This window comes from Sparassis crispa, assembly GCF_003851025.1.
Source record: "Sparassis crispa DNA, contig_000015F, whole genome shotgun sequence".
NCBI lineage: Eukaryota > Fungi > Basidiomycota > Agaricomycetes > Polyporales > Sparassidaceae > Sparassis > Sparassis crispa.
In genome coordinates this window covers 552,486-574,768 of record NW_020939762.1, presented here as the reverse complement: position 1 = coordinate 574,768, position 22,283 = coordinate 552,486, and the positions used below count along the sequence as shown (strand labels likewise).

At 51.7% G+C, this 22,283-nt stretch overlaps 7 protein-coding genes across 7 annotated transcripts; 2 read left to right on the top strand and 5 right to left on the bottom strand.

The window, feature by feature from the left end:
- Positions 1-142: 142 nt before the first annotated feature.
- Positions 143-1,919, bottom strand: SCP_1602010 (hypothetical protein; the record flags this gene model as incomplete). Its single annotated transcript, XM_027764651.1, has 2 exons — positions 143-160; positions 222-1,919. 2 exons carry the CDS (start codon positions 1,917-1,919, stop codon positions 143-145), a joined length of 1,716 nt encoding a protein of 571 aa, XP_027620452.1.
- Positions 1,920-3,429: 1,510 nt separating this feature from the next.
- SCP_1602000 (hypothetical protein) lies at positions 3,430-4,896 on the bottom strand (the record flags this gene model as incomplete). Its single annotated transcript, XM_027764650.1, has 1 exon — positions 3,430-4,896. One exon carries the CDS (start codon positions 4,894-4,896, stop codon positions 3,430-3,432), a length of 1,467 nt encoding a protein of 488 aa, XP_027620451.1.
- A 4,419-nt stretch (positions 4,897-9,315) lies between these two features.
- Positions 9,316-9,720, top strand: SCP_1601990 (hypothetical protein; the record flags this gene model as incomplete). The annotated part of the gene is made up of 2 exons (XM_027764649.1): positions 9,316-9,439; positions 9,491-9,720. The coding sequence occupies 2 exons, from the start codon at positions 9,316-9,318 to the stop codon at positions 9,718-9,720; spliced, it is 354 nt and encodes a 117-aa protein (XP_027620450.1).
- A 568-nt stretch (positions 9,721-10,288) lies between these two features.
- On the bottom strand, positions 10,289-13,015 carry SCP_1601980 (hypothetical protein; the record flags this gene model as incomplete). Its single annotated transcript, XM_027764648.1, has 9 exons — positions 10,289-11,084; positions 11,135-11,208; positions 11,259-11,325; positions 11,376-11,481; positions 11,531-11,608; positions 11,662-11,837; positions 11,890-12,002; positions 12,051-12,123; positions 12,177-13,015. The coding sequence occupies 9 exons, from the start codon at positions 13,013-13,015 to the stop codon at positions 10,289-10,291; spliced, it is 2,322 nt and encodes a 773-aa protein (XP_027620449.1).
- A 1,688-nt stretch (positions 13,016-14,703) lies between these two features.
- Positions 14,704-15,521, top strand: SCP_1601970 (hypothetical protein; the record flags this gene model as incomplete). The annotated part of the gene is made up of 2 exons (XM_027764647.1): positions 14,704-14,877; positions 14,931-15,521. The coding sequence occupies 2 exons, from the start codon at positions 14,704-14,706 to the stop codon at positions 15,519-15,521; spliced, it is 765 nt and encodes a 254-aa protein (XP_027620448.1).
- A 1,924-nt stretch (positions 15,522-17,445) lies between these two features.
- Positions 17,446-19,193, bottom strand: SCP_1601960 (Serine/threonine-protein kinase SRPK; the record flags this gene model as incomplete). Its single annotated transcript, XM_027764646.1, has 7 exons — positions 17,446-17,660; positions 17,721-17,886; positions 17,953-18,071; positions 18,140-18,349; positions 18,403-18,740; positions 18,796-18,824; positions 18,879-19,193. The coding sequence occupies 7 exons, from the start codon at positions 19,191-19,193 to the stop codon at positions 17,446-17,448; spliced, it is 1,392 nt and encodes a 463-aa protein (XP_027620447.1).
- Positions 19,194-21,433: 2,240 nt separating this feature from the next.
- Positions 21,434-21,836, bottom strand: SCP_1601950 (hypothetical protein; the record flags this gene model as incomplete). The annotated part of the gene is made up of 2 exons (XM_027764645.1): positions 21,434-21,559; positions 21,627-21,836. 2 exons carry the CDS (start codon positions 21,834-21,836, stop codon positions 21,434-21,436), a joined length of 336 nt encoding a protein of 111 aa, XP_027620446.1.
- Positions 21,837-22,283: the final 447 nt, after the last annotated feature.

Genomic DNA, 22,283 nt, shown 5'->3' with positions numbered 1-22,283 from the left:
TCCACAAGTTTTTCCCGGTTATTTCCAGTGGAAAAAAGGGGCTATGCGTCCTGTGCTCCTCATCCAACGGAGAAAACCCGACAGAATGGTACGCGATATTGTAAACCGGGGACGGCACTGACAGAAACATCCATATCGAGGACTACAGCTCGAGCTGCACCTTAACACAAGCCGGTCAGCAAGATATTAACAAGGTACCAGCGAGCAGCGGTAGCACTTACTTCGGCAATTTTGGTCTGCAACCCGACGTCATCTGCGAAGGACACTAATCGCCAAGCGAGCGGTAGGCATGATTCGCACCAAGGTGAGGTTCGTAGGCTGAGGGATGCCTTCATGAGGGTTGCAATGTGACCGTCTTGCGATTGTGCCGTGGCACGGCACTCATCCCAAGAACTCGTTGTATCTAGGTGCTGACCAAACCAACGCTTCCATCTACAGCTGCATCGATATCGAAGTACTCTACTCCGTTGCCGTTTCCCGTCATAGACCGTTGCTGAGAGAGCGCCACAGTGGCATTGGTGATCCAAGGTGTCAATGACTGAGATTTCTTCCGCTTGTAGACTGTTGTAAACCGCAGGAATCGCCTGACAAGCTGCATCACCAGAAACATGCACGTCGTCGATGAATTTCGTGCGATATTTTGACAACGCTGTTGCAACGGCAGACCAACAGGCCTGGCAATACCGGAGAAGTCTGTGGTATGTTTGGGCGGGCACGCCTTCCATCTCCGAAACATAAACGTCTTCAACGGGGCGTTGAACAACCTTCTCGGCCGCTTGCATAGCACATTCGTCAAATTTGTAGTGGACAGCTGTGAAATACGCTCGCAGAGGCTCTACCTCAACGAACGAAGCCAACTGCTTCCTGAGCACCAACGTCACCATCACCATTTCGTATTTCTTCGCGGCCTCCAGCACACTCTGAACAACGCTGAAATCATCTATCCTCATGGAAGCTGCTTCCACGGGGTAGCACAGTCTCAAGAGAGCAGATACTGTGCGGTTGTCTTCATCGAGGGTCAAGATGGGGAGACTATCCGCGGACAAATCGGTGCGTATAGCGTCCCCCTCGTGACTTGTTGGCTGCAAACTAGTGATGAAGGCGTGCAAGACCGGAGACACCATAGTCAATATGGCTTTCAGCGTTCGAAACTCGACTCCATCGGATGAACGACATATAATGTCCGCCAGTGGATGGGCGACGAAACCCAGGGAGGCGGCAGTGATGGACTCCTGCTGTCCCTCTGCAGTGCATGTCGGCCCAGGAGGAGAGAGGAAGGAGAAATTGCTGTCAACTGCTCCGCGCAAGCGATGATACTTAAGCAATCGGAAATATGGCCCCGCGGTAATCTCCTGCATCTCCTGCGGGAAAGAGTCCGCGATTGACGTCTGCTGGAGTGTGAACTGGGCTGCGTAATGGGCATCCTCTTCTAGACGAAGCTGACACGCAATAGCCCAGATGCGCAAGGGTTCCTTCTCTGCGAAGGATCTGAGCGCCTTCCTAGTGATCGCGGTCGCCTCGTCCATCTGATACTTCAGGGCCGCCTCCAGCATAGCTCTCACCAGCAGCAAATCCTTCAGCTCCGGATCTGTAATAGGATAGCACAGGCGCAGAAGGCCGTCCAGTGTTCGACTGTCCTCTCTGACAGTGATCACGAGACGGCCGTCTCTGTACTCGTCCGTATTGTTGCTCTTGGTGTGGTCAACGATAGGCTGCTGCAGACTGAACAGATCCTTGAAGAACGGAGATGCTTCGGACAAGATGATGCTGTGGACGCAGAAATCGATGTTGTCGGAGGAACGCAGGATGATGTTTGCGGATGGGTTGTCGAAGGGGGGCTGCGCCCATATTGGTGGAGCGGGTGAGGGTGGCTCGTTTGGCTCAAAGGGCTGTCCTGTGAGGTCGTTCATTGAAGACATGGTTGTTGGTGGAGTGGAACAAAGATTCTAGGGGGACGCCAACTGGGACATCCATCAGGAAAGAACATAGCCAGCGTCTGCTGACACCACGATGCAGAGAAGATCCTCCTCTTGGGAAGACAGAGCTACTAAAGGCACTATCGCACGTCCGCGTGACCCTGTATGTCGAATCGGGTTATTGCAAGGAATGATTGAGAGACCAGGAAAACTCAACATCCCAGATAGGCTTCTCGAAAATTGACCAGAAAGCTGTAGCGGGAGAAATAGCATAGACTCACGGGTAAGTCTAAGCGTACACAAAAGACTTTAATCATAATGAGCTGGGGATATCGTCGAGTTCCAAGATGTCAGAAAAGTAAGTATTCAGACTGGAATACAAGAGGCGTCCCTTCATTTCCATCGTAACTGCATGTCCCACGGAGGTTGGGCAGCCAGCTAGTCCATCATGAGTGACCAGCCTAAGGCTACAACTCGAGCTAACAACTCGAGCTGTACCTGTCGCGAAATGCAGTTAGCACGTGTTCACAACCATAGAAGAACGCTGAAGAGATCCTTCGGGTTCTCACCTGAGCAATTCCATCGCTAATAGATAGCCCATCACCATGAGCGAACTCCGCAAAGCGCTCAGCGAGCGGGCGACACGATGGCACGAGGACTCAGCCGGCAAAGTCCGAGACCGGAGGTTAGGGAGGGAGGGGGTAGCCCAGGGTCCTTAGTTGGGTTATGGGCCATATGCTCTGAGATGGCTCCCGAGTTACCCAAATTGCATCTCTGTAGTTCAGCGCACTTCAACGATGGTTGAGACAACCTCCCGCTGATAGATCCTTGAATTTCGGACTGCGGATTAACTTGTCAACCCCATTCTCGTAGTATATGGCCATGAACTCGTCCATTTCCCCCGAGTCTCTGTGACTTTCATCCCTGCAGGTGCGACTGGAATGCCTCGCAAAAAGGACAAGCACAAGAGTGCAAAAGTAAAGTACTATCTTCTATTCGAGAATGATGTCTGAAATTTTTGATAAGGAACCTGCGAGGACATCTCACTTTTGTTCCATCTGTAACAGAGAGATTAACCTTGGGAACGAGAATCTGCAAATTAGGACCATCATGTCATGAGTAACATACACAAGCAAAATTCCTCGCACAGGGTGAACACCGGAGGTAGAAACCAGAAACTCACCACCTTTTTTACTTCTCGACCAGCCACATGTGCAGAAAATGCTGGAATGATAGCTTACAGACCCAAATGCATGCGGAACTGACGCAGAGACTATCGTGCTCAATATTGTGTTGGCTTATGTAATCATGCAAATCCTTTTTTGGAAAGAGGGAGGGGAGGGAGGGGTGTCCTCGGAGCCCTTACTTGAGTTTTTCGACCTAAGGTAAAGAATTTTATTCCCGGAGCCCTCGTGCACGATGGACACCAACTTGAATTGTCGACCGAAGTCTTCAGCAAAGTCGTGACATAACTATCGCACGAGCGTGCCTTTGCAGGACAGTCCTGCCACAGCTATGCAGAACTCGCCAGAAGTTCGTCGAACCACCCTTTCCATTTACAGGAGCATCCAAAGTGCATCTTAACGCATTTTGTATAGCCATAAACGCCGCTTTGGGCATGCTCCTTCAATGTGTGGGGTAGGTTGATCCTGGTTTGGACTGAGGGCGCATTGCAGAAGCATCGGTAGTCGAACAGATCTCCTGCAGTCAGTTCATCTTTGTTGTTGTCACGATATCGCGTGAGCGCTGCCGCAACAATGTTCTGACAAGCCTTGTAGTATTGAAGAAGTCGATAGTACGCCCGAGCGGGTGCGTCCTCCATTTCAGAGGTGTACGCGTCCTCGATAGGGCCTTCGAGCAGGTTCTTGGCCAAGTGTCTCGCGCATTCGTCCAAATTGTGCCCGACTGCCGTGAAGTAAGCGCGCAGAGGTTCTGCATCAGCCAGTGAAGTCCAATGCTTCCTGACCACTGAAGTCAATCTCGCCATATTATACTTCTTCGCGGCCTCGAGAACAGCCTGGACAATCCCAAAGTCGTCTATCTTTGTCGAAGACGCTTCAACGGGATAGCACAACTGCAGGAGTGCTGCCAAAGTTCGGCCGTCTTCCTCAACGCTGAGGACAGGAAGATCGTGCGCAGATGCAGCAGTGTCTCGGGTTTCATCGTCCTCATTAGGTCCTTGCAGGCTCATGATGAGGGCATGCAGGATTGGTGAAGCCATTGATAGTATCACTTTGTGCGTCTGAAAATCAACGCCATCAGACGAGCGACAGACGAGGTCCGCGAAAGGATAGGTGACGAAGCCGAGAGATGCTGCGGTCACAGTCTCCTGGGGTTCTTCGATGACATCCTTAGGCGATTCGGGAGAGAGGAAGGAGAAACTGTCCCCGACTTCTCCCTTCAGCCTATGGAATCTGAGCAATCGGAAGTAAGGACCGGCAGTCAACTCTTGCATCTCCTCAGGAAATTCGCCTGAGATTGGCTGCGCAAGGGATAAACCCGCTGCATATCTAGCTTCCACTTCCAGACGGAGCCGACACGCAATCGCCCATATACGTAACGGTTCCCCATGCGCAAAGGTCCTTAACGCTTTTGTCGCAATCGCGGTCGCCTCCTCCATCTGGTATTTCAGGGCTGCTTCCAACACTGCCCGAACCTCCGTCAACTCCTTCAGCTCCGGATCTGTGATAGGGTAGCAAAGACGCAGTAGACTGTCCAGCGTCCGACTATCTTCTCCGACGACAATCACGGGACGACCATCTCTATACTCGTCGAGGCCATCAGGTTTGATGTGATCGACAAGGGGCTGCTGGAGACTAAACATGTCTTTGAAGAACGGAGAAGCTTCGGACAAGACGACGCTGTGGACGCAGAAGTCGATGTTGTCGGATGAACGGAGGATGATATTCGCAGCTGGATTGTCGAATGGATGCTGTGCCCACTGTGGTGAGACCGGCGAGGCAGGACGAGATGACTCCATTGTCTGAGATATCAAGATGCTAGGAGGCGGACGGTTGTCGTGGTAGAGAGGAGGAACACTGCTTGTTAGCTGTGGTACCTACTAGAGACGATTCAGCGTTTACAAACACGCGGAAGCCATGGCGGAAAACGTTTTCTCGGGAGAATCCCTTCCAGGAAGTATTCACGTTGATTGAAGAAGCCCGCCCGTCACGGTATCTTCACGCACACGACCCTAGATCTCGGGCACCTCGAGGAAAACACGGGTATGCAAATACACACGAGAGGTCTTGAAGCTTGTATAATGAACATAGAAGCACGTCGTTCTGGACATCAAATGAGTAAGTAGAATGCAGGTGCGATCCTGCGTCCAAAGCGTTCATAAATTTTTGGCACATCTTTTACATGATGCCGGAGATGGTGACGAGTGCGAAGGCGAGAGTACCGTGACAGACTCGGAAAGTAGGCCTGGGGAGGTTGGTCGGCGTCAAAGCTATTAGCCTCTGAATCAAGCAACTGCAAACAACCACAGCGTAGTACAAAACATGTCTTTAAAGAACGGAGATGCTTCGGACAAGATGACTGTGGACGCAAAAGTCGATGTTGTCGGACGAACGGAGGATGATATTCGCAGCAGGGTTGTCGAATGGATGCTGTGCCCATTGCGGTGAGACAGGTGAGAGAGGACGAGAAGCCTCCATTGTCTGACGGATTAAGGCGAATGTTTGTCGTAGTCGAGACGGAAAACACCGTTTAGTCGCTGTTGCACCTGCCAGAGAGGGATCAGCGTTTACAAAACACGCCAAAGCTACGATGCAGAATTTCTTTGTTGGAGAACGGATTCCAGGAAGTAATGCCGCCGATGGTACGATAAAGATGCTCCGTCTGTCACGATGAGTCTACATGCACACGACTCTACTCGGTCGCCTCGAGGAAAACACATCATACAACTACACACACGAGATTTCTTGAGGCCTATCTAATGGAGGTACAGGCGTCGAGTCCCTTCGGAACGTCAGATGAATAAATAGAGCCTCACTCACAGAAGCTGAACCTTGTACTTAGCTCGGTACTGCACGTCGGAATTGCAGCGATGTTCGCGGCCAAGTCGGTGGAAGTTCGGAACTGTGGAACTTGATAGGCGAGTCAAAGCTATTGGCCTCTGAATCAAACAACCGCAAACAACCCTGTCCCCACTTAATGACTCGAAGCAGCGCCGGATTCTGTCCGAAAGTCGAATGTACTTACCGTTTGTCGAGCTCCGTGGACCTGAGCTGGAACCTGTTCTCTGATGTATCACCCTGGGAATCGTTCGGTCGTCGCTTCGCACTGATTCTTACCAAATTAACTTCAGGCGACAGTTCCAATTTCGCAGCACAACGAGCCGATGAAGTGGCTGACGTTCTTCATTCTGCATGATGAGGCCGAGTCCTCGCGTTACGCCTGAAACGTTGTCAGAAGACTAAGCACGTTGTGTGTGGACCTTGTGCGGTCACTTGGCTAGCGCCTATGCCTCGTGCTTGTGTCGTCCCAGTTATTTCCCTCTATTCGTGCTATGAATCGCCTAAAAGTGTTAACCTGACCATGATTTTTCATTCGAAGCGTCAGGTCTTAAGGGTCAGGTTTCAATTTCAGGGTTCAGCGCTCCTCATGGTCAGTGCGGCCTTTAAACCTGTGTCCTATTCTGACCACACGCACGAACCGTCTGGCTGTAGACTGTAGACTAAGGTACGTTCATTCCTGAGCTTCTTACGCAGGTTTTTTGGACCTTCTGAGAACAGCTCCAGTGTGTGCCTGCATGTATAGAATCACAGACATCGACGTTCTAGCCGTTTAAGGACCACTGGGCACCTTAGTCGCAGTAATTGGATTTCATCGCGCTTGTAGAGGCGTATAAGATACTTCTCACAGGCCATACAACAACCAGCAATCTCGTTAGATTCCGACGGCTACGTTGAACATAGGTGAGTGATCAGTCGTGAATGATGGTCATTTGCTATGTTTCGAAGTTAACTTTTATCAGTTTCTTTTCTATGTGTCCTTGCAATCCTATCCTTACCCCCCAGCATCCTCGGAAATGCCAAGATTCCCAAGGCGCTGCAGAATAGAGGCTCTTTCCATGGGCAGGTGGGAGGTGCCGATCAGACTCCGCGGGGCGCCGGCGCCGGTGCCCCAGGACTTCGAGTCGTTCCCAATATTGCTTGAACTATCAACATTCCTGAGGGTTAGTATCTTTGTCTTGAGTCCTACTGAAATTACTTCTAACGTGTAAGACAAAGTTGCAGGTGGCGATCATAGTTGCCAGACGCTCGGTACATATTTTCTTCCGTGTCCCTTGGACATGTTTGTTGCATAATACAGTTTGTGTTGCACAGAACTGCAAGATATTTGTGAGACTGTTCACAAAGCTCGCTCCTTGACACTACTAACATGGCCATGCTGTCGTCATCCAAAGGACTAAAATACCTCTTCTGAGCTTTCTCCTGGCTCGCTCGTTGCACGTTGAGGCCTGCACTTGATCGAATAACGCGGGTCTGCAAAGAAGATACACCATACTTGGCGACTTCCCAGGGCCTTCCCTGGATTCAGCAAGACTGCGATGCACTTTCTGTGCTAGCAGAGTGCGTCTAGTGTGTTCACCTCGGAATGCATGCTCTGGAACCTTGTCCCAGAAGTTCACGCCGAACACTAGATACTTCCTGGTAACTTACGGCTGCAGCGAGGTGGAGCGATGCTCAAATCGGTTGATGGGCGTCAAAGCGATTGGTCTGAATCAAACAGACAGCATGCGAATTCAGTGCCAATCTATCGGAACGCAACATCTCTCCATACGAAGAAACAACTATTTGGCTTAGATGCTGGCACCTGGTTTCTGAGGTATCATACTAACCAGGAGCTGTTTCCTCCCAATTCAACTTCGGATGACTCCATGTGAGGCGTACTGACACTGCCATGAGGTCCCCTCGTTAGGCCTGCAACGTTGCCAGACGGTTCTGAGCACGTCCTATGTCAATTTATTCCTTCCGTTCTTGTGTGGTCGCTGAATTCGCGCAGGTGTATCCGCATGTAGCGCCCCAATTGCTTCCCTCAATTTGTGCTACGGAACATTTTCACAGTGTGCATTTAGCCAAGTATGATGTTCATTTGAAGCGTATTCGGGGCTCAGGGTTCAGCGCATTCAATACGTTTCCCTCGACACCAGTGTCCTCTTCTGACAGCACACACAAACCATCTGGCGTATCGGTACATTCATTTCCGAGCTTCTTACGTGGGTCTTTGAATTTCCTGGGAACAGCTCCGGTGTATGCCTCGGGTGTGCCCGCACGGACAGAACCACAGGCGGCGAGGTTCTGGTCATCCAAGAAGTACTATGCGCCTCAGCCACTGTGATTGATTATCACCACGCCGGCGTTTATCGAGGCGTATAAGAGACTTTTTGGGGACCATACAGCAGCCAGCGATCTCGTTGGATCCCGACAGCTTACGTTGAACATGGGTGAGTCAGTCGTGAATTATGGACATTTGCCGTGCTTTGAGGCTAATTACAATGTATCAGTTTCTTTTCTATGTGTCCTTGCCATCATTGCCATTATCCTTACTCCCGGCATGCTCGTCGAAGCTATCAACAGGCCCGGGGATGATAAGAGTCTCAAGCTTTTCGGTGACCCCCCTGTAACCTCAAATCTTCAGTGGAACAATCAAGGTGGTCGTGCTCAGGTCAATGTCGATCATCGGCTGCCGAATAATAGAGCGAGTGTTGGAGGACATGTGGGCTACGAGTGGAGAGGTGCCGATCCCACTCGGCCAGGCGCCGGCGCCCCGTTCGTAGGGGCTCGAGTCGTTGTTAACATTCCTTGATCTATCAGCCTTCTTGCAGGTTAGTGTCTTTGTCTTGAATTCTCCTGGAATCCGTTCTAATGTCTAAGACTCGGTTGCAGGTGGTGATTATAGTTGCCAGACGCTCAGTCACCGCTCAATACGTATTTTCTTCGATGTTCCTTGGACACGTTGGTTGCATTATACAGTTTGGGTTGCACAGACTACGCAATATTTGTGAGACCGTCTACGGCTAGCAAAGCTGTTACTGGGCAGTACATGTATGGCTATGCTACCGTCATCGATGCAAAGGGCTAGAGTCTCTGCTGAACCTTATCCTGGCTTGCTCGTTACACGTTGAAACCTGTTTTTGATCGAAGAACGCGGGGTTGCGAAGAAGATGCGCCATACATGTTGATTTCCCAGAGCTTTCCATGGATTCTGTAAGACTCTGATGCGCTTTCCGCGCGGCCAGAGTATGCCAGGTACGTGCAGCTCCGAATCCATGCTTTGGACCCTTGACATTCCCGAGGAAGGATTGCCTCGCGTCAGGACCCTTTTCTACCGGGTACATCTGGTTCGCGAGTCTTCAGGCAACTCTGATAAGCCTTTGAATTCAGCTCACATGCCGCGGCCATGCTTTTGCCATGCCTGCGCCAGTAGCACCGCATATAAGACCACTCTTGCAGTACAAGCCTCCCAGTCACAGTTCTCTCCTCCTCATCAAGCTTACCTTATAGATATCATGTGTGAGCGCACCATGATTCGGAGATGTTACCCTGCTAATTTTTTAATGGAAGCCGCCAACGATAAGCTCTTCAAGGACCTGCAGCAGTCCAAGTCTCCGTGGTCTGCTACGCCCACCGTCAATGCTACCAACTCCGGTGGATTTGCTCACGTCACCGTTGAGCGCGAGGTGGGAAAGAATACCAGCGTCGGTGGACATGTTGGCTATGAATGGGCAGGCCCTACTCCCACTCGCCAGTACGGTGCCCCCTACGGAGGCGTCCACATCAAATACAGGTTTTGATTGTTGACGTCGTCGGTCATAGTAAGTTGTATCGTGATTTTTAACGCAGCGAAGTTATCTCACACGTCAACTTAGCTGACATTAAACCATAGGTCGGCTGTGGCAGAGCCTCTCAGAGTTCGGACAGACTGCACAATTCTGGTTGTAGTAACGAGTTTTCGTTGAATAGTGACGGCTCTCAGTTCCTGGTCTGCCTTCTTTTTCTCATAAATTCGACTATGCATATGCTTCACATTGGTTTAACATTGTGTCTCGATATCAACTCAATACGATGCTTCTAAATACGTCGGCGCAAGGCGTACACCCATACCCAGTGCCTTAAGTTGGTCACATGTGAACGACATGCCACTTCGCCGAGCGAAACAACAGACCACGCTGGGCCGTGAAACTGCGAATATGATGCGCAAACCACTATGGACGAGCACACGTCTGACACCGTTGCAATATCACCTGTGCGATCTTGGATGACCTCCCCTCCGATATATTGGCATTATAGGATACAGTGGTAACAGTAGGGCTTCCCCCGCAGTCCGTGCGTCAGAACGCACCCACAACGCAAGACACGCCGTTAGGTCCCGCTGCTCACCTCCAAAAGAGCTTCGATGCTCTTCCCCAGATCCCCCTCGTTGGCCTCCAACACCCATTCCACAACCTCCGGATCTGTCTGCGGGAAGATCTGCCGGAGCGTCTCTCGCGCAGCGACCGCAGCCTTCTCCGTCGCACGGTCAATCTCTTCCTGGATCCCCGTGAGGTCGAGGCTGGGAGTAGGGGTGCGCGACACATGCGGAGAAAGCCCACGCAAATCCCGTCGGGGCGACGACGGCTGAAGTAACGCCGTACTTTGGGACGGCCCCAATGAGAGCGGCCTGTTCGTGTATGGCACCTGTCGTGTAGGCGTTTCCTCCCGCGTCGGCGACCCTGACTGCAACGATACAGACGAGCGCGCAGACGACAACGGCGAAGGCACCCGACGCACACGCGGCTTGTATGGTGTCTGCAACGGCGTGCTCCTCTGCTGTGTCTCGCCCCCCAGTGGTGTCTGAGGCACACCCTCAGCCTGTTGCGCAAACGGACTGGGGAGCGTGAACGACTCCTCTGCGCCGTCGAGCACCTCACTGAATATCCGGCTGATCGCGCCGAGCGGCTTCGAGATCGTGTCTCCCGTCTTCTGCAAGAACCTCCGCGCGTCATCACCTAGAGTTTGCGCGGGTGTCGGCAGTGAGAGCGGTTGTGCCGACTCCTCGCCCGCATGAGACGCGGTGGTGAGCGCTGCTCCGGAGGGTGTCGTCGGGACTGGTGGCGTAACAGTCCCTGGTGTTGGAACAGGGCTATTAGGGAGCAACTGGATGGCCGTCTCCACGTTCCTAGAGTGATGTCAAACTTCGAACGGATCAGCTAAGATTAACAGCCTCACTGCTCGAATTCCTCTTGCGTGATGTTCGAGAGCGACGTATGGTCCATTGTCTCAATGAATGAGACAGCACCCATCTGACACAGCGTGAGCACCGCAAACGAGGAAGAAAGTCGCGCACACAGACCAAACTAGATAGATAATAACCCGCTTCGCTCTGTAACTTCGCCGGGTTGCGGAAGCGATTGATGAACCTGCATACACATTTAGAAGTCGTCAATATCGCCGGAAACAGGTCACCTACTCGACATTCGACAATAGATGTGGCGGGTTGGCCTTGAGCACGACGTAAATGAGTATAGGCACGAACGTATCCGCACCCTCCTCCTTGTGCAAATGCCGAATCAGACCTACAACGACGTCAGCTCAAATCTGTGAGCGACACGACAGATGGCGGACCAAATATGACCTTGCAGCAGTTCAGAATGCAGATCAGTTTGTCCCGTGGCGCCTTGTAGTGGTTAACCTTCAGCAGTTCTGTCGGCAATTGTTTTAATGCATACACACGCACAATCCATACCCTGACGTACCCTGCTGCGCGAACATCAAGAAGCCCTCGCTGCCCTCGCCCTCAGGTAAATCTAGGTGCCTCGGTTCGATCCACCCGAACAACGCGATCCGCTGAGCGAGGACGCGGTCCCGCTCCAGGTCGTCTGCCGTCACAGGCCGTGGCGGAACCATGTGAGCGACTTGCGGCGTGAACGTGCTAGTGAGGCAGTTCTATGAGGGCATCACCGAGCAGTTAATGACATACGCACAAGTCGTACAACCGATTCATGACCAGCTTCTCCATGCCTTCCATGGCATTGTCAAACTCAGCATCACTCGCATTGCGCCAGACCTCCGACTCATGCATGCGTGCGGATATAAACTGCAGACATCAGCGAGACAGCCGAGAGAAAGAAGCGCTGCCACGAACGTTCAGAAAATCGTTGATGAGCTTGATCTGGTCGTTCACCGTGAACGTCCGCTTCGCAAAGTTGCTCAAGAACCTGCGCAGCCGCCATAAACACGCAGCGTAGGGCGCGGGAGAACACCGACATACGAACGAAGGTACTTCGCGACCGGCTCCGCGCCCTTGAGCTTCATCTGGTCTAGGAAATTCTGAAAGTCGAACGGCACTTCGTCCTTGTCCTTGCCCTTCGACACTAACGAGGGCGTGCTGCGCCCGCTCCCCGCCACAGATGCGCTGCCGTTCGCCTTCGCCTCGTTCTCTACCGCTTTCCGCATCGGCGATGGCACTGGCGGTGCGGACTGCTGCGCAGCGAAGGATGAGAGCGTCGCAGGTGATGGGACTGATGTGGCCATGTCCAGAGAACGTGGGCGGTCCCTGCGAGGCCCCAGCGGGATGGAGAACGTCCGCGCAAGTGCTGCGAGAGACGGAAAGGCGGGGATGGGCGAAGATGACCTGCTCGATGTCGACGGCAGTGAAGGTAAGGCTGCTTCAGGGGAAATATCTTTCGCTGGAGGTACTGGAGGTGGTGGCGGATGGGGAGTGGCACTTGCCCATGCCTCCCTTGCAGCCTTCTCTTCCTGGCTCGCGAGGGGATCAAACTCTAGCAACACCTCTGCGTTCGTAGGCGGCCGTCTCTCCCGCTGAACCTCCGAGGCGAGACCCTGTGTTGTTTGGGTATCGAGCAGTAAGGGATCCGGGGTGTGCAAGTCGTGAGGGTCAGGATCCGAGTCAGAACTTGCGGATGAACGCCAGGGGTTGGTGTCCTCGACAGTCACAGCAGTGGTGGCGTCAATATGCAAGGTCTCAATGCCGTCGTGTAGGTGAAGATTGTCGTGTAGACCGTGTTCCTCGCTGTCATGTAGGTCACGATTGTCGTGTAGACCATGTTCCTCGCCGTCGATGAGGTTGGCCTCGAGCACCGGGTCCATCGTTGGTGGTGGTAGTGATGGTAGAAGGTCAGGTAATTGTGACACATGTGTCGACAGCGTCATCATTTACTTGGGCAACTGCGGCAGATGTCTATGTCCTCATGTCGTGGCGAAAAAACAGGATCTTGAAGGAGAGGGACAGGCACGTCCTGAAAGAGGGACATATATATACATTGGTATAGCCATGACTCGATACTTCCGTACAAATAGTACAATAGACACAGCTACAAGCCTACAAAAGCCACAGCCATGGTGCTTGGAAACAGCAGCTTTCACGTCAAATAATACGATAAAAAGGTGAGCGTCGCCACAGACTCATGGCAGACTTTCTTTCGAACAAGCTTGCGATTTTTGGCAGACCACTACAGCACATCCGTCTGAGGAGAATTATTAACCAGAACCGCAACATATACTTCTCACATATCTTCAATCAAGCTGAAGATACGTACCGACTAAGGCATGATATCATCGAGATGAAGGTGTTGAATAGAACGCTGATCGAATTTCCCATAGTCCCATCTACAGTCGCTTGCAAAAGTCGTGATAATCCCGTGATTTTCTTTTATTTCGCGCGTCAAGGAAGTTCGGCCAAAGAAATCGCTGTAGCTTGCTCATTACTCCTCCTATGTACATAGTATCAGTTGTGTACGAACAATAAAAATTGCCCGCACACACCTATGCAGAAATCAGGATCACCAGTGAAGTTCGAGCGCCGCAATAGCACAATACCTACTTCTTGTGTGTGGTGCACTGTCTCTCTACTTCCTACTTCATGCATCATGGCCAAGCACGGGCGAAAGTATCTGCTATACGTATGAAACCTGATCGACGTCCTGAACAGTCTGTGGAGCCTGGACAAGATCTGACACATTTGCTTCTCAGCTCATCTTCCTCCCTCGCTGGCGCTAGTGCAGTCTCTCTGAGTCCTCGAAAACTACATCGATCCATCGTCTTCGAGCACTGACAAGTATATTCTCTATGGAGTGCAGGTGACACTGGTCAATATCGATGGTGCTGTCATCCATAAATCTTACTCGGATGGAGATGAGATCGCTGTTACGGAACTGGTACTAGCTTAGTCGACTCGGAGAGGTTGTGGGAAGGATATGACACCCCTATAAGGTACATTATCATTCACTCATAGCCTACATGCCTTCATCTATATCCTGCCCACACTGCTTGTGGGAGCATCATTGCAGGAGACGAGTTCACGTTACAGGGTTTGATGGGTGAGAGGGCAAGAAAGTACTCAGTCTCTATGGTGGCAAATCTAAGGTGAGCAGGACGCAAGACTCGTTCACAAAAGTCAGCAGAATATTGCATACCAAGCAGGCTGATTGCAGAGGGGAAAGATCAGTGCCTTGAGGACAGTAGTCGTGCTGCCGCGGTGCGCCAACTTCACAGTTGGTCCTGATTTCTGCACGAGTGCGTGCGGGCAATTTTTATTGTTCGTACACGACCGATACTATGTACATAGGTAGAGTAATGAGCAAGCTACGGCGATTTCTTTGGCCGAACTTCCTGACGCGCGAAATAAAAGAAAATCACAGGATTATCACGACTTTTGCAAGCGACTGTAGGGCAACGCTTACAAAAGCGGATCGTATGCACTCAAGCCCCTTACCATCGCCGCCGACCTCATCATCCTAGTCTCCGCATCCTCCGCATCCTCGTATCTGGAATTGAAGATGCAATCGCATGTCAGCCCCGAGGTGATGGACGAGGTCCTAAACAGTCCCGAAATGATGGCAAAGATCTATTGGACTGAAGAACCGAACAGAGAGTGCAGTGGCTGCGGCAAACGAAAGTCCCCCACAGTTATATTGAAGAAGTGCAGCGGGTGTTACTGGAAGGAGTACTGTGTAGGTCGTTTAATATTTTACTTTGGTCACGAACTGACTTATTTGTGCGTTAGTCCTCAGAATGCCAGAAAAAAGACTGGCCTGTCCACAAAACCATCTGCCGTGAAAGACAAGCGACACGGCGTGACCTGGAGGAGATTCAGAAGGGCATGTGGACAGACATATACGACTGGATACCCCGTCACCGCCAGCCCATGTTCGATGCCCTCATGGCGGCACTAAACCTTCGCCATCATCCACATGCTCACGAGGACTTTTTCCTTGAGCTGGAATTAGTCTACAATGCCCAGGAGAAGACCGTTCGGAGACGCTTTGAGCTGCAGTCTGCCGCCGTGAGGGATTGGCAGACCTTCCTCGACAATGACTATGAGGGGTTTTTCGCCCGCCGCTACGCAGATCGATTGCAGTTTGATGAAGAGTCCAAGAAGCATCCTGGTGGGTACGGATGCGCATACGCTATCATCTCCATGGTCCTTCCGGGGGGAGATTCGAGACTATTCACAGACGTACCATATCGCCTCAACGTAGCTCATGTGACGGGGCTAGCGTATGGGTTAACAACGTGGAGGACAGAACTAGCGCGAGATTTGGAAAAGAGTGCAGGGAGGCAAAAGGGAGGTAAAAAGAAAGCTGGGAAGAAGTAGTACCGTTTCATTTCCTCCAAGTTGAATGGCAGATGCAAGACGCGCACCTTCAGTGGGCATCATGGGGCACGTTCGGTATGAGATCGTAACCCAAGGCAAATTGTTTCACTAGGCAAAATCTGCGATTACCACCGACAGAAATGATCAGCGCCCAACACACTTTGACGACCGTTGATATTCAGCACGTAGTGTCCATACCATTGGAGAGATAGAATTCTCTTGAACTGCCGTTGTACTATCGCCTGGTCGCTCGTGGCGCTATGCACGCTCATGTGCCAAGGGATTCTAAGCATGCGTTCGACACCATTAGCTCGGAGTTATTTAGAATCAAACACACCTTGAATCGCATCGCAAAATATCGCTTATAGAAACATCCTGAGCATCCTCCCCAAGTCGAAACTGGACATATGTTTCTCGGTACTACTTGCTGGTACGGTCTACCGCAATGTCGCCGCGAGGACGATTGGTGGATGTAACCTTGTCTAACCAAATCCGATATATGTGACTGGACATTCGAACTTGCGAGGTGAGAAGTGGAAGTAACTGGTACAGAGGAATAATGGGCAATCGCAAAATATCAGATTTGGGTCGATCTGACTTCAATTGCCATTTGGGGGCGAAGTGTGTATTTGCCTATGTTTGCATTGTGGCTAATCAGAACTCGACCGCAAGAAACAATATGATGAAATCGAGACTAGCGATGACTAGAGGCATGTTAGGCTGAAGCAGAGATTCAGTGCGTATACGACGGTCAGACCAGAGCCCTAGGAGATGCGAGAACAGCTAACCTACCATACCTACTCGCGTATGATGAGCTCGCCGGCGACATCACTCACAGCGAAACACGAGATCATCAATGAAAGGTTAAATCCATGAAAATAATAAGAGGCCATACTTCCTATGAGCAGGGACAGGGCATGCCCATTGATAACTGACTGGCCCTTCACCCCGAGCTCAATGGTGACATGAGTAGCTCTATACCCGGCAGGCTGGTCGGATAGGGTCACCTAGTGTTGTTGGCGAAACCTCGCCACCTCGCCTCGCCGGCGCGGCAAATGGCGAGGACCAGGAGGCTTCCATATACACAACTGAGGCAGGGACTGCAAACATCAGATTCTTATGTTGTCTCTAGGCCTGTAGATACCCTAGACATAGGTATAGTGAAAATTTCGATGTTTCTGCAGTTTTGCCACTCTCGCCAGCGTCGCCGGCCCTCGCCATGCTTGGCGGCTTGAGTTTCGCCTCGCCGGCGCTTGGCGAGGCCTTCCGGGAGTTTTGCCCACGACACTAGGGTCACCCTGTATATTAACAGGGAGTTCCCTGAATATCACTTGTTACAGTATCCGCTTAAAAGTTTGAATTCGGAGGTGACTGGAATCTTATAGTGTTCGAAGGGAAGGCTTTAAAGTCGCCGTTTCGATAGGCCATTGACTCCAAAATGAGTCCGAACGATGCGGTAAGCTTAAGAGGGAAGACAGGTAATTGTTTGTACTTGTTCAGAAGCCGATACCTTCGACGCCCGTACAAGTACTTACCTGACAAAGAAACTTCTACTGTACAGGTGTTGTGCGCGTTCTTGCGTGTATTTCTGCGCGACATCCCGATAGCGTAGTATACAAGTACTCATTCGCTGCAACTCGAAGGAGCATGTCAAAACCACGTTCTCGAGTGGTGCGTCCGAGAGCATAGGAGTCGTCCGCCGTTCGTATCGGCGATCCTAGCAGACTCGGGCTCGCGCTCCCACCTAATCGTCTCCCGGCACGGTCACGTCCTTCTTGTCGTTTATCTTACTCGTGTGCCTAGCATCCTGTTCGCGGCCCTCGAGTAGGGTATCCCAATTCACAATCCTGGTCCTGTAGGCTAGATGCTCCCTAGCGGCGAAATGTGAGTGTGCCGGAAGCTCGTATGTCGGTTTCGCACGGCCTCAAAAATCATCACCCAGCTCCAGCATCCATGGGCTCTCGCGTACCAGCTCAATCGCAGTTGGCCGATCTGCGGGATCGATGCGGAAACACCGAGACATAAGGTCGATCGCACCGGCGATGTCGTGCTCAGGAAGTGCGAGAACTCCAGCATTTCGTCTGAAAAGGAGAGAGAAATGGACCTTAGTAACGGGTTTACGGACGCGTGCAAGGTAGCCTGACGGCAGAGGAGACGTCGATGAGTATCGTACGCCGGGAACACGCAAATCAGGCGTACCGGTTTCCATGTCAAGAAAATCTGGCGCGTACTTGTACGTCTTGATCAGATTCGGTGAAAATTCCTCGCCGGTAAACTTGAGTATTTGAATCAAGTGATAAACATCGGGCTCCATCACAGGGTGTTTACGAGGAAAGAGTGGTATGCCAAGCATGAACTCATAGACCTGTATCCCGGGGAGAGTCAGCATAGCAAGTACTGGGAAAGCGAAATGCAAAGACAGGGGACAAACCAGGCAGCCAAAGGTCCAGATGTCGACTTTGGAGTCCCACGGACCTTGCAGTATACTCTCGGGTGCACGCAAGGTGTCCGGAGTGATATGCGATATAACCTGATGGTCAGCAAACTGAGCTAGAAACACGAGGGAGTGAGTGGTATTACGGCATGCGATCGACAGAGTATTAAACACGCTCACTTACCACTTCCGAAGTCACCGATGACGAATGATGCGGAAAGAGCCTGGTCTATGGACGGCGGCGGTAAAGGCTGAGATACGGCCGCTTCGACAAAGTAGTCCCAGCTTTGTTCGGGTGGGTGTCGGCGAGAAGGACTGCTCTCAAGAAGCAGGCGCAGGTTGGCCTCGGACGTAGCTTCCGGGAGGTTACACATAATGTTCGCAGATTTCAAATCTACCAGGAGGTCAAGAGTCTGAACGCACGGACACGCCGGAAGACGCACGCACCTGTGTGCACGCAACCCGAGGCATGCAGCTGCGCTAGGCCACGAAGCGTGTCGCGTAAAATACGCTTCGCCAACGGGACAGGGAACGCCTTCGACTCCGTCTGAAGAGCCTCAATATCGCCGGCCAGCACATCCATGACTAGACATAGATGTTCGCCATCATTAGGTTTGCCATGATGGATGAAGTGAGAGCGGAGTGTGGCGCAGTACGCTGGTCGACCGGACTGTTGGATGTGTTCCGTGACGCATTCCATGATAGGGAGCTCTTGCATATATCCTTGAAAGTGGATGTCGGTGGCCATGCCTTTGAGTGCTTTAATAGCCACGTAGCACTCCTCCCTGAGATGCGAAAGATGAGAAAGCCCATGGAACTGTGCAGAGGAACACAGCGCACTCATGATCTCGCGCAAGCCATACACTAGCCTATGCGAAAGAGCGGTTAGGAAGCCTTTTGCTTGAAACATGAGCACGACGAACGTTCATGCCCCAACCCAGCTTTCTAAGGACCTCGTACCGATCGCCGGGACCAATCCTCTGGCCAAAATCGACCTGCAGGTACCCGAATCCCTGGTCTGCTCGTAGACCGAGCGGCTCTTCGACGAAGGTCAGCTCGACGTTCTCGACAGCGTCGGTCGACGTATCACCCTCGGATAAGGACTTGTGCCCGGCGACATCAATTATAGTCTGATCTGGAGGTTTGCAAAGTAGTCGCCTCTGAAGAACGAAAGTACGGGAAGCAAGGGCGAGTCGTGATTTTGAGAAAGTGGCTCGAGATAGACCGCGACTCAGCATCCGGGGATGGTCGGCCCTATGCAATTCGGCGGCTACAGATTCAGGATGTAACTTACAGTGATTGGAAGCAGTTTGAACTACAGAGTGAGCTCAAGCTGCTAAATATTGCAGGAAGTCTTGACTACTTTCGTGCAAGATGTGTACGGAAAGCCGCCCAAGTCATCGGGAAATTGGGCGTGATCTGGTTTTACCTGGTAGCGCTGACCAGAGTCACACCACTGTGACCGAAGCTGATGATAGCTTGTCACATCTTACGAACCTCCCTCAGAATTCATCTGTTCTCTGTTCCCTCAGTGGCGCTATCTGGTAAGTCTTGATAGACTTCCGACGTTCTTGCGCATGGCTTGTTAGGCTGGACAAGTCTTGTTTCATCGGCTTTCCGGATCCCGGATTACGAAGTTGAAGTCTTCGTCAGCCCGCCCTAAACTAGCACACGGTCCACGTTCGCTTTTCAACATCAATATCGATACGATCTCCCTTGCCTCTCCCTCTCACCGTGGAGCACCCCGTTATCTTTCTCTGAAACCCTCGAGCTGTTTGCTCCACAGTTTTAATTCTGTGTCGCTATGCGGAGACTCTTATGCGTACTGTTGTCATCCTCGAGCTGGTTTTGCTCCATGGTGTACACCATGTCAATGTTGGGGTATTTGACTTCTTACTGACAGTTATGTGTGCAGAAATTTCCATGGATTGTGCATATTGTGGTGCACCTTATTCTCGTGGAGCCTAGATGTGTCTGGTAATGCAACCTCCAGGGTCTCCGGGACTCCGCGGCGAAGAAGCTCGGGCGAGTCATGGTACGCTACATGAATGCCAATAATTTTGAGACATTGCATCGGATTCTCGTGATGGTGTGAATGGTGTGGCTGGATCCGAAGGCGCAAGGTTGGCGCTGTTTTCGTCGCTCTCGTGCGTTGCGAAGATACAAACTGGGTTGAGCCACCATATGCGGACCCGTCCGACACCTATTGGGACACTCCGTGTGAGTCTCCCGTCGCGACCTCTATGCTGAACGTGCACGCTTGTACATGAGGGTCTACTGCATGGCTATCGCCAATACACCCATTTGTCCGCCTCGCCAACACGCCTCAGGTATTGCATACCCATACCCGGTCATGATCCTCGGCAAATGTGGTGCTCTCGGCGTTCTTTGTGAGTGCTATGTACGACTCTACCGAAATATATTTGGTGTTTTCTATTTGTGGTGGCGGTGCGTGTGGCCGTACTCGAGCTCACAAGCATCCATCATATGTACCAGATTGGTGAAAAATTGCCAGCCTTGTAGCTCTGGAAAATCAGTAGATAGTTTTACTACTGCTTATCAGGTCATCTACCAGCCTGGTGCATCTTTCACGTCTGGCAAGGCTTGTAAGGCCTTACAGGGCCTGATAAAGGTCAAACCAGATCAATGCAAATTCTCCGATGAACTTGAAACAGCCCGGGAATCCTTGATATCAACCGCGGTTTTGGACACCGGAAGGAATACGCCAAAAAAAAGGTTAACCTTCATCATCGAGTTCAAGGCTGGAGATATCTTCTGCGTTTACGTGCACCATTGTACCTCACTGCTGATTCTAATGACTACTTACATCACAACTTCACAGGGTGAACACTTGCTAAATGCGAATCGCACGACAAGCTTGCCAAGAAGGTTGGCGAAGGGTTTGGTGCAGAAACATGATGTATGCACTCATTAATACAAGACAATGCTATGTAACGTAGGATTCGAAGATGCGAACACATATTCTTAGTTACGCATTATCTTGCATTATGCAAAATGGATATAGTCCCCTACATTGGTGGTGAGTCCAGTACTTGTTTGTATCAAAAGGTACGATTCATCGCGGCACAAATATTGCCAGAACTGAACAGAGCTCTTCCGAAGGAACGTGAAGGAACCTATAAGTCGAAAACATCTCCAAAATCCAGAGGCGGGCGGAACTCCCCAGTACGGTTCACGCCAGTCTAAGGCGGGCAGCCTGAGCGACACGTTCTGATATAAATCGCGGTCGAAAAGGTCGAGAATCCAAGGCACCAGTAACATCATCTATTATCTCGAATGTCCCTCCTACAGAGAGATAACACGACTCTGCCCTACGCCGACCCCCGCGCAAAGGCACACAACGGATCTGCGCGTACAGATAGACAATTCCATGCCAAGAAACTCGGAGGGAAAGAGATGCTTCAAGATACCTCCACCTCTGCGGAGCTGGACCGGCGATCGGCACGCACGATAGGACCTACGGACCTTGTGCTTCGACCTGAATCCGCGCCCAGCGCTTGGGCAGCAAGGTCCTAACTATGCAACAGGGCAAATCCATCGCACGGACCCGCGAGGCTTTCCCGAGGAAGTCAGCATACAGAGGCTGCGGAAAGTCGTCAGCATGGGTTCTGGACTGAGCAACTCGCTCGCCTAGTTGTGCACTCACTCACCTGGACGAACAAGGAGACCTGAGCCAGCAGGATACGGCCGTAGAAATGGGAGCTGATCACGCAAAGTCGCTCGCAAGCTGCGAGGCCGACGCGGTGTATACATGGCAAAACGCATGACGACGTCATGCGAATTACCTGCAAGCGGGTCTGGAGACCGGACGCGCTAAGACGCGCTACCGCCTGCTGCGAGATTACCTTTCGAGCGGGCATGGCGGACTGCGATTACGAAGAGGGTCTAGGGCTGGTACTTCAAGTTTGTCTAAGTCTCCCTTAGTGCTGCTATACCGCATAGCTGACGTCTGCGTGTTTTGCGCATGGCAGCGATCGACACTCCATATGCACCGTCACGTGTGGTCGGCGAGCGATTTCGAAGTCGAGGCAATTGAATATTGAAGGTTTGTCAAAGTTTCCACCGCATGTTGCAGCTTCACTACAGCTATCCGATAGCAGAGGGCGCCCCCGCAGTGTGCGCGCACCGGCGACCAAGCCTGATTTGAGGCCGAATATCTGATCTGGATCTGGAAGTCGCCGACGCGCGTGATTTCCACTGCCATGCCAAATGCGCCACACTCGCTCCAGCTCGGAGGAATGATGTTTCATTGTTTGCGACGGCCGCGCTGCGGGCGGAGAGACTCCAAGACGCGCTCGGAACAACGC